General features: G+C 42.0%; 1 protein-coding gene across 1 annotated transcript in view; it reads left to right on the top strand.

The window, feature by feature from the left end:
* ITGB3 (integrin subunit beta 3) overlaps nt 1-11,693 on the top strand; it is an 85,856-nt gene that overhangs the window by 46,308 nt on the left and 27,855 nt on the right. Inside the window, exons 9-12 of the mRNA XM_044675130.1 lie at nt 1,489-1,584; nt 2,204-2,293; nt 4,839-4,973; nt 7,048-7,477. Of these exons, the coding sequence (XP_044531065.1) occupies nt 1,489-1,584; nt 2,204-2,293; nt 4,839-4,973; nt 7,048-7,477 (751 nt within the window). The remainder of the gene's footprint in view (nt 1-1,488; nt 1,585-2,203; nt 2,294-4,838; nt 4,974-7,047; nt 7,478-11,693) is intronic.

Below are 11,693 nucleotides of genomic sequence, written 5' to 3' on the forward strand. Positions count from 1 at the left end.
CAGGACCAAGATGAACAAAGGGGTGGAGAACAGGTCCTCTGGGTAAAAATTAAGTGGATTGTTTACCTTGGAGAAGGGAAGGTTCAGGAGAGGAGTGATTAACTGTCTTCAAATCTATGAAGGTTTTAAAAATTCATTCATTCATTCATTTCTTTCTTTCTCTCTCTCTCTTTCTCTCTTCCTTCCTTTCTTTCTTCCTTTCTTTCTTTCTCTCTTTCTTTCTTTCTCTCTTTCTTTCTTCCTCTCTTTTTCTTCCCTTTTTCCTATCTTTCCTTCTTCCTTCATTTCTTAATTTCATTTTCTTTCTTTCACTTTCTTTGTTTCCTCCTTCTTTATTTCATTTTACCTCTCTAAAATAAAACATTTTTAAGAGACTAGGAAATGTACTCCCTCTTTTCACTGAAGAGGCAGGAGACTATGAGTATGCAATGTTGTCAAATGAACTGGAGAAGGAAATGATAAACCACTCCATTGTCTTTGCCAAGAAAAGTCCAATGGGGTCATGAAGAATTGGATGACTGAAATAACTCAAAGACATTGAGCAGGGAAGGGGAAGGGCTGAAAGAGAGGTATGGGGGGCATTCCAAATTGGGGATGGGTAAGTTATATGAGCCAGAGCATGATGACAGGTTAGGGGTGAATGGTGGAGGCCCTTGTAAGTCAGTCTAAGAAGTCAGATATCATGGTGTAGTGGATAGTGATGGACATTTCAGAGCCTCAGTAACTTTGTGTAAAGTGAATGAACTGGACTTCTATAAGGTCCCTTCCAGCTTTAAATCTATGATTCTATGAACTCTTTCATGAGGAAGATAGCAGAGGAATGAGGTGCCCACTATTTTTTTTAAATCCTTACCTTCCATCTTGGAATCAATACTATGTATTGGTTCCAAGGCAGAAGAGCAGTAAGGGCTAGGCAATGGGGGTTAAGTGACTTGTCCAGGGTCACACAGCTAGGAAGTGTCTGAGACCAGATTTGAACCCAGGACCTCCTGTCTCTGAGCTCTTAATCCACTGAGCCACCCAGCTGCCCCCGAGGTGCTCACTTTGGGCAGCACTGACCCAGACTTTTTCACCTATCGTTTGTGCCTCCTTTTTGGCATTTGACATAGGATAATTTTTTTTCCCTGTTCAAGGCTTACCACTTGGGCCACAGAATGAAATGATTTAGGACCACTGGATAAAAATCAACTTACATATCATTTGGACTATAGACATCTTAAAAAGATAGGATCATGGGGTAGTTATCCAACTTTATCCAATGGATAGAGTGCCAGTCTTGGAGTCAGGATGACCTGGGTACAAACTTGGCCTTAGATACTTCTTACCTATGTGACCTTGGACAAGTCATTTAACTTCGTTTGCCATAGTCCTTGGACTTCCTTTTTAAAGTTGTTACTAAGGTAAAAAACTAAGGCTTAAAAAAAAAGATCCTCTTAAACTCTAGGGGAACTCTCCACTAACCCACAAATCTTTTTTTTTTTTTAATAGGACTATCCCTCTCTGGCACTGATGACAGAGAAGCTGTCCCAGAAGAATATAAACTTAATCTTTGCAGTGACTCGAAGTGTGGTCAGCCTCTATCAGGTGACGCCCATTATCTCAGTTGATTCCCACAACAAACCTGTGAGGTAGGTAGTGCAGGGTCTATTATCCCTGTTTTGCAGAGAAGGCACACAAGGCTTACAGTGTCAATGGTAGGATTCAAACACAGGTCCCAAAAAGCATTTTATTTATTATACTCCCTTCCCTTCCCTTCTCTTCCCTTTATTATTATTAGGGGGTAGAGGGATGTGTTTATGTGTGTGATTGTGGAAACAGTTTGAGGACTGTGATTGGCATAGGTTTTACCTTTCTTATTAAGGAATGAGATATGGGCTACCTTGTTTTTCCTCTGTAGACCCTCTGGCAGGTTTGGAGAGTACCTAGAAAATTTCCCTAGACCAGAGGTTCTTTACCTTTTCTTGGCCATTTTTTGGCAGTTTGGTGAAGCCTATGAAGCCCTTCTCAGAATAATGTTTTTAATACATAAAATAAAATTAATAAGAGTACAAGGAAAAAAATTAGATACATTAAAATAATAGTGGTCAAAAAAGAAACAAACCAAATTCCCGAACCCAGGTTAAGGACCCTGGACCTAGAAGGTCTATTTTACCTTGTTCATCTGCTGGGGTCTCTCAATGATTGCTGGGTATTTTCCTTCTAGAACTATAGTGAGCTCATCCCAGGGACCACAGTGGGTATGCTGTCTAGGGATTCCAGTAATGTCCTTCAGCTTATCATTGATGCATATGGGGTAAGTGTATCATGTCCTTGGGAAGCCAAGGTATTATTTACTCATTTATCCATTGAGTCAGCAAATGTACCAGGCATATGGGGACAAAGCTTGAACCAGAACCCAGAAATTCTAATATCCAATATCACTGTGCTCTCTGTCTGTCTCCCTCCCTTTCTCCTTTTTTCCCTCCCTCCCTCTCTCTGTATCTCTCAGTCTCTGTCTCTGTTTTTCTGTCTGTGTCTGTGTCTCTGTCCCTCTCTCCCTTCCTTTCCCTACCCTTCCCATTCCATAAGGAAAACAGGTTCTCAGCCTGGTGAGAAAGGAGTAATCTTTAGAACAGAAGGGTAGGAGCAGGGCCCATTGTAGTGAAGGAGAAACAAGATGTGAGGCTGAGCTGGAGAACCTTGAGTGTGTGCAGAAGAAGGAATAGATGTTGTTGATGGAATTAATGAGTTAATGAAAATTCGAAGAGGAGCACTGGGGAATGGAAGACAGAACATAGGGTGCTGAGGATGGTAGGGTTAGAGTTTGTGGGAGAGTAGTTGGCAGGGAATAAAGGGCAGAAAATGAAGAGGAGGGAGAGGAGGGGGTCTGGATAAACTGGGGAATGCAGAGAGGGCAGAAGATACAACTCCTCAGCATCCTTCAGTGTCAGGGGCCTCTCAGGGCCCTCCAGTTCAATTTATTTTTTTATTTTTAAACCCTTACCTTCTGTCTTGGAGTCAATACTGTGTATAGGCTCCAAGGCAGAAGAGTGGTAAAGGTAGGCAATGGGGGTCAAGTAACTTGCCCAGGGCCACACAGCTGGGAAGTGTCTCAGGTCAGATTTGAACCGAGGGCCTCCTGTCTCTAGGCCCGGCTCTCAATCCACTGAGTACCCAGCTGCCCCCACTTCCAGTTCAATCTAGCAAATTCTTATCAATTTTTCTTCTAAGTAAGGGCAGCTAGGTTGCACAGTGGATAGAACACTGGGCTTAGAATTTGGAAGACTCATCTTCATGAATTCAAATCCAGCTTCAGACATTTTTTAGCCAGGTGACCCTAGGCAAGGCACTTAACTCTGTTTGCCTTGTTTCTCCTCTATAAAATGATCTGGAGAAGGAAATGGCAAACTACTTTTTTAGCTTTGTCAAGAAAACCTGGAAAAGGGCTCACCAAGAGTCAGACACAACTGAAATGACTCAACAACAACAAAAAATTCCTCTAACACATGTTAAAACCAGTGGAGGGGGCAGCTGGGTAGCTCAGTGGATTGAGAGTCAGACCTAGAGACAGGAGGTCCTAGGTTCAAATCCAGCCTCAGACACTTCCCAGCTGTGTGACCCTGGGCAAGTCACTTGACCCCCATTGCCCACCCTTACCACTCTTCCACTATGAGCCAATACGCAGAAGTTAAGGTTTTAAAAAAAAAAAAACAACAGTGGAAATGCGCATCAGCTATGGGGGTGGGGTGAAGGGGAAAGTAAAAACATGAATCATGTAACCATGGAAAATTTTTCTAAAAAATAAATTAAAAAATAAAAATTAAAAAAAAATTTCCCTCAAGTAGAAGGTACTATTCTAGGCCTTGGGGAAAAAGAAGAAAAGAAAAGAAATAGGGTCTGCTCTCAAGGAGTTTACATTCTACTGGAAGGAAGTAAAAGGTAGATAGATCAACAAATTAAACCATATACAAATAAATACAAGGTGTTTTGGGGGGATAGGGAGTGAACCAGGAAAGGCCTGTTGTAAGTGTCATTGAGGCAAAGGCAAGAAGGAAGAAAAAGTATGCCAGGTATAGAGAAATATGCAGAGGTACAGAGGTGGGCAATAGTGGTTTGTACGGGTAATGGTAAGTAGACCAGTTTAATTGGAATGCTGATCATTTGAAAGAGATCATGAGTTCGTGTAGAAAGAGAGAGCCAGAGGCAGCTGGGTGGTGCAGTGGATAGAGTGCCAGGCCTCAAGAGAGGAGGTCTTGGGTTCAAATATGACCTCAGCCATTTCCTACCTGTGTGACCCTGGGCAAATCAATTAACTCCAGGATCTAGCCCTTGCTGCTCTTCTGCCTTGGAATGATACATAGTATGGATTCTAAGGCAGAAAGTAAGGGTTTACAAACAAAACCAAAAAAAAAAAAATAAATTGAAGAGAGGAAAAGGAAATTCAGAATTAAAAAAAAAAAAAAAGAAAAAGGAAAGATAGAGTCAGATCGTGAAGGGCTTTAAATGCCAAACAGAAGAATTTGTATCGATTCCAGGCACTATGGAAAGCCAATGTGTTTGGCAAGAGTGCCCTACTGGGTTTCTGCTTTCCCCAGAGCCTACCAGTGCCTGGGAGAGGGATGCAGGAAGAGGGGACACGATCCTGGGAATGGAGGTTCTAGCATTTCTCCCCATCCTCTCCAAAACCCTCAACCTCATCTCCTAGGCAGGCTGAGACCAGTGCTGTCTTATGTGGTCACTCTGCCACTGCCAGATCTGGCTACTTCTGATAGCCCATTTTTGCAGAACAGCAGGGGCATGGATGGGTCACTACTTTTCAGTAGTCTCTTACCTTTTTTCTTTCCCTGAACTCTACTCAGAAAATCCGTTCTAAAGTGGAGCTGGAAGTCCGAGATCTTCCCGAAGAGCTGTCCTTGTCCTTCAATGCTACCTGCCTCAACAACGAGGTCATCCCAGGTCTCAAGTCCTGTGTTGGCCTCAAGATTGGAGACACAGTAAGAACCTTTTATTTCTGTGGGTGCCATTTCTTCCTTCCCAATATTCTCCCTAATTCCCACTCTATAGTTGTAGGTTGCAAATTCTATAACAATAATGATAATAGTTAATATTAATATAGCGTTTACTGTGTGCCTGATTCCTTGGGCAGCTAGATAGTGCAGTGGATAGAGCACTGGTCTTAGGATCAGGAACATTCATCTTCATGAGTTTAAATCTGATCTCAGACACTTATTAGCTGTGTGACCCTGGGCAAGTCACTTCACCCTCTTTGCCTCAGTTTTCTCATCTGTAAAATGAGCTGGAAAAGGAAATGACAAACCACTCCAGGATCTTTGCCAAGAAAACCCCAAATGGGGTCATGAAGAGTCAGACACAACTGAAAATGAAAGAACAACTCCTTGACTCTAAGCCCAGTGTTCAATCCTCAGCACCACTATAATCTCATTTGATGAGTATGTAAAAGCAATGTGAAGAAATCATTAGCTCTACCCCTCCTTCCCCATTCCTTTTCCCTCTCCCTTGTCTGTTTCATCTTCATTGACATTCTGGTATGGTTATTATGGGATTTGGAGTTGGCAAAAACCTTAGAGATCATCTAGTAAAAGTTCTATCATTTTAAAGATGAAGAAACTAAGACCACAGAGAGAGAAATAATTTTTCTAAGGTCAAACAGGTAACTTGAGATTTGCACCCAGGTTTCTGACCCCAAATAGAGTACTTCTTCTCTCCATATCATATTTCTTTTTTTTTTAATTTAATTTTTAATTAAAAAAATATTTTTCCATGTTTACATGATATATCTTCTTTCCCTCCCCCTTCCTGCAGCTGACAAGCAATTTCACTGGGATTATACATTATATACATACACATATTCATATACATATATACAACACATAAAGTATGTATACATATATACAATATACATAATATATAAATGTTATATTTCAACATAAGAAACTGTGTGTGAGAGAGAGAAGGAAGAGGAAGAAGAGGAAGGAAAAGAGGGAAAAGAGGAAGGGAAGGAAAGGAGGGGAAGGGAGAATTGAGGAGAGGAGAGAAAAGGAGAGGAGTAGAGAAGAATATTTGCTTGCAAATTTCCATGCCTATAAGTGTGTTAATATCTTGTTCTGAATTGAGTTGTATATCTTGTTTGGGGGAAGCACGAAGCATGGTGTGAGTGTGGAATTGTGACGTGAATCACAATATTAAGTTTGTGTACCATAATGGGCATACCATGGATAGGTAGGTGGTACAGTGGATAGAGTACTGGGTCTGGAGTCAGGAAGACCTGAGTTCAAATGCAGCCTCAGAAACATACTAACTGTGTGACCCTAGGCAAGTCACTTAACTTTGTTTTCCTCAGTTTCCTAATTTGTAAAATGAGCTGGAGAAGGAAATGGCAAACCATTCCAGTGTCTTTGCCAAGAAAACCCCAAATGGGGTCACAAAGAGTCAGACACAACTGAAATGACTGAACAGCAACACCACGATGGGTAATATGACAAGTTCTGCCCGTAGCCAATTGATTCAGTTAGTTAGAACATAAAACCCATAAAAACAAGGTCACAGATTTAGTCCCACTAAGGCCAGTTAGTGCCACACAGAGGAAAGACTGTTCCATGGCTGTTGATTTGATCCCTGACCTTACTGTCTCATCTCCTGGATGCAGCTACATCGGTGTCCTTGCCCAGGATTTCCTCACTTAGGTTTTATTCTCTTGGTCCTGTCCAGGTTGAGAAGCTCAGGGAAGGGGGAAAGAAAAATGTGTAAAATTCTAGAAACAGGCTGGTATAAGAGAAACAGCCCTGGATTTGAATCTGTTCCTTTTGAGACCCTTGGCCAGTCACTTCTGTTCTCTAAACCTAATACCCTGGAAGAGGGGAGCCCAGAATCTAGAGGTCCCTTCCTAGCTCCAAATCATAGTGGCTCATACCTGGTTTGTACACTTTCTGGCAGGGCAGGGAGCTCTGGGGTCCAAGTGGTTGACCATTCCTCAGTGGGTTATAATTGAATGTGAGATGTTAGGCACAAGACAACCTAAGTACCAACCAGACCCTGTTTCCCTCCCAGGTGAGCTTCAGCATCGAGGCCAAAGTCCGTGGCTGTCCTGAACAAACGGAGAAATCCTTTACCATTAAGCCTGTGGGGTTCAAGGACAGCCTCACCATCTCCGTCACTTTTGATTGTGATTGTGCCTGTCAGGCCCAGGCTGAACCACACAGCAGCCGCTGCAACCAGGGCAACGGGACCTTTGAGTGTGGGGTGTGCCGCTGTGGCCCTGGCTGGCTGGGTGCCCAGTGCGAGTGCTCCGAGGAGGATTACAGCCTCTCCCAGCAGGATGAGTGCAGTCCCCAAGAGGGCCAGCCGGCCTGCAGCCAGCGAGGGGAGTGCCTGTGCGGCCAGTGCGTCTGCCATAGCAGTGACTTTGGCAAGGTCACTGGAAAGTACTGTGAATGCGATGACTTCTCCTGTGTCCGATACAAAGGTGAAATGTGCTCTGGTAAGTGGGGAGGGCCCCGAGGATTTCTCTGGTGCCATTCCTTCCCCCCTCTAATCCAATAGGGATTTATTACCTGCTTATTACACATGCAAAGACAAAAATGGTGGAAAAAAATTCACAACAGTTCCTGCCTTTGGGAAACTTACATTTTATTTCAGATGGCTACAGCATGCACACATAGGAGCGAGTGCAGAAGTAGAAAGAGATTTAACTCCCAAAGGGATGAGGAAACATTTTTGATAAGGGCAACTAGGTGGTGCAATGGAGAGAGGGCTGGACTTGGGGTCAGGAAGACTCATTTTCTTGAATTAAAATCTGGCTTTGGACACTTACCAACTGTGTGACTTTGGACAGGTCACTTAACCCCGTTCACCATAGTTCTTAATCTGTAAAATGAGCTGGAGAAGGAAATGGCAAACCACTCTAGTATCCTCACCAAGAAAATGCCAAATGGGGTCACGAAGAGTCAGACACAATTGAGGAGAAGGAAATGGCAAACCACTCTAAGATCTTTGCCAAGAAAACTCCAAATTGGATCATGAAGAGTCAGACACAATTGAATGACAACAAATTGGAGGGGGAGATAGCAAACTGCTCTAGTATCTTTGCCAAGAAAATGCCAAATGGGACTATGAAGAGTCAGACACAATTGAGGAGAAGGAAATGGCAAACCACTCTAGTATCCTCACCAAGAAAATGTTAAATGGTGTCATGAAGAGTCAGACACAATTGAATGACAACAAACTGGAGAAGGAAATGGCAAACCACTCTAGTATCTTTGCCAAGAAAACACCAAATGGGATCATGAAGAGTCAGACACAATTGAATGACCACAAATTGCAGAAGGAGATGGCAAACCACTGCAGTATCTTTGCTAAGAAAACCTCATGGAGAGTCCTGGTGTGCTATGGTCCAGGGATAACAGAGTCAGATACGACTGAACAACAGTAAAGGAGATAGCATGTGAGCTTGAAGGAAGTGAGGGATTCTAAGATGGAGAGATGTGAAAGGATTGCATTTTAGGCAATGGGGTACAGTCTATGCAAATTCATGGAGATGGGATATTGAGTGTTATTCTATAAAGCACCCAGCTCTGATTCCTAGATTCTTTCCCTGCCCTGCTTTTGCTGGTACCTACACATCTCAAGATCATGTGAGTGTGCAAGCAAGCAATAACACAAGACCCAGAGTAGGTTATTCTACAACACTCTCTAAGATTAAAAATGTTTTTGTCCTAATTCTGCCCTTGTTACTTAACCGTTCAGTGCCTAAGCAGTTCTCTAAGACTTTTAAATTTCAGAATAATTGCATATATTTGTATAGAGGGAGTTTCCTGCCCTAATGCAATTACAGGTCTAAGCCAAAAGAAAATTGTTAATTATTCCTTTATGCTTAAGTCTCATTTTCCTGACTCAACTAAAATTTTCTTAAGCAAAGGGTCCGTGTCATCTTAATTAAGTTAAAAATAATTTTCTCCTTTAGGTCATAAGTTGATTCTGCACTAACCATAATTCCAAGATATGTATTTTGAGGGTTTTTGTTTTTGTTTTTTAGTAGTGGGATGAGATTGCATTGAATCATTTTCATTGTGATCCTATCCTCCTTGTTGCCAGCATTAAAGACTATTATGATTGTCATTAAAGGCATGAATGGTCTGTGGCCATAGAAAAAGAGAGAAGCTAACTAGCTCATTGGGGAATTGAACCCACAACTTTTCACTCTCCCTAGCATTGTGATCTAATGAATGGAGCAAATTGGCCACAGATGTTCATGTCAATATTACCAGAAAAGCTTGAGAGAAGGAAAACATAGTCCAAAAGGTAAATCAGTGGCAAATAAATGTTAAAACACATCCCAAAATCAAATAGAAAGTATTTTTGGATTATTTCTGCAATTACTTCCCCTATGAATGCCTGCCAAACCTGACAAAAAAAGAATTGAGGGAGGGTAGGAATTTTTGTGTTCTGACATTACATGAATCGCATGCCAATTATTTACAACATGCTAATGCAAATCAGTGGTTAGTGGTTATTTTTGAGAGAGAGAGAGAGAGAGAGAGAGAGAGAGAGAGAGAGAGAGAGAGAGAGAGANAGAGAGAGAGAGAGAGAGAGAGAGAGAGAGAGAGAGAGAGAGAGAGAGAGAGAGAGATTGAGAGAATCTTGGGATGAATGAAGAGATGCTGGGGGAGAATGGAAGGAAGAGCCTCCACAAGGAGAGGGGATGGTTTAATGAAATAGGGTGAGCCTTCTGAGAACACCACAGCAGAGGGAGCCCCTCAGTTGATCCTAAGTGGGAGTCTGCCAAGGACAGGAGAGTTCTCTGCCAGAAGTTTTTATTTTTTCCTTTGGCAGATGGTTCTTCTGAAGCCATGGAGCAAAGCTGCCTGAGTCAGCCACTCCTGATTCCTGCTTCCCTCTGGAGTGTCAACAGCTTGTTTTCATTGTACTCCAGTTGTATTAATCAGGGAAACTCAACTCAGTTCAAGTCTATATTAGCTTCTAGGTAATTATTTTGACTAGAATCCATCCCTACAGAGCTGATATCCCAATCTTCCAATGATAGCAGATGTCTGATCAATTTATTAATATTATTCCCAAAGCTTCTGACCCCCAGGTTGGGTGTAAAAGGGTTTGACGCATGGAACTGACCAGGAATGGGGTGGAGTTGCTGTGTGTGTTGACTGTTTCTATGACTTCTGGTCCCTAAGCAAGAATGATGCGGGAATGTGGATGTCCTGGCTCCATTCACTGATGATTGAGGAAAGACTTTCTCCTTTACCCATGTACAGAAACCTAGATAGCACTGGCTGTGACTTCTATCCTTGTAAATAGTCCTACCTCTTCTCCAGAACTATTATAGAGAGAGAGCCCTTGACCTCAAGGGACTGCTCTATTTTTTTTAACTCTTTACCTTCTGTCTAAGGCAGAAGAGTGGCAAGAGCTAGGCATTTGAGGTTAAGTGACTTGCCTAGGGTCACATTGTTAAGAAGTATCTGAGGTCAGTTTTGAACCCAGGACCTCCTTGTCTTAAGGCCTGACACTCTATCTACTGTGCTATCTAGCTGCCTTCACTGCTCTACCTAATCAATAAAGCAGCATTTTTATTAAGTACATCTTATGGAAAAAGTTTTAGACTGAGCACTGATAGAAATTCAGAGAAATATGTGATATTGGCCATATCAACTTAAAAGGAATCAAGTCTTTTCCACTCAAGATGTTGGACTAGTAACCATTTTCAAGAATGCCTTATTAATTAATCAGTGAGCTAGGGAGACACAGGATAACTTTGGTAGAATTCAAGTATTATGAGAGGCAGTGTAATATAATACAGAACATAGGAAGATGGCCTCAGATCCAGGAGGACCTGAGTTCAAGTCCTTCCCCTGATTTATACCAGCTGTGTGACCCTGGCCAAGTCACTTACCTTTTCTCTGCCCTAGATGAATGGTGTCAAATTCAAATAAAAGGCATCCCTTCATGTAGCAGATTGACACAAATTAACAAAATCTATATTGAATTGTGGGAAGCTAGGTATAGAGTGGATAGAGTTCCAGGTCTGGAGTCAGGAAAACTCATTTCCTGAATTCAAATTTGGCCCCAGACATTTACTAGCTACATGACCCTGGGCAAGTCATTGTGCTTTGATTTCCTCATCTATCAACAGAGCTGGAGAAGGAAATGGCAAACCCTACTAGTATTCTTGCTAAGAAAACCCCAATTAGGGTCATGAAGAGTCAGATATGACTAGAAAAAATATTGTTGAAACATATTTTTATTTATTTTTATTAAACATTCCCAATTATATTTTAATTTGGCTCATGCCCAGAGGATTTTGAGACTTCATTCTCACTACAAGTTTGACAACTCTGCTCTTGAAAACTCTAAGAATATAAGTTTCAAAGTAGGTGCATTGGTAGAGGGAACTCCCTAGTAATGAAATTACAGGTCTAGTCTCTAGAGATAGAGATCCTCTGTACTGTAGGTCCTAGAAGAGTGGTAGGTACAGTTAACAGAGTGCTATCTGATTTCAGAGTAGGAACAGATGGTGTTTGGGGGTTGTAAGGAAGTCTTCACAGAGACAGTGGGAATTAATCAGATCCTTTGAATTCTAACATACCCTCTGGTCTGCAATAGCTATTCTTCTTTCCTTCCTTCCTTCCTTCCTTCCTTCCTTCCTTCCTTCCTTCCTTCCTTCCTTCCTTCCTTCCTTCCTTCCT

Source organism: Gracilinanus agilis, chromosome 4 (genome assembly GCF_016433145.1).
Source record: "Gracilinanus agilis isolate LMUSP501 chromosome 4, AgileGrace, whole genome shotgun sequence".
Taxonomy (NCBI): Eukaryota; Metazoa; Chordata; class Mammalia; order Didelphimorphia; family Didelphidae; genus Gracilinanus; species Gracilinanus agilis.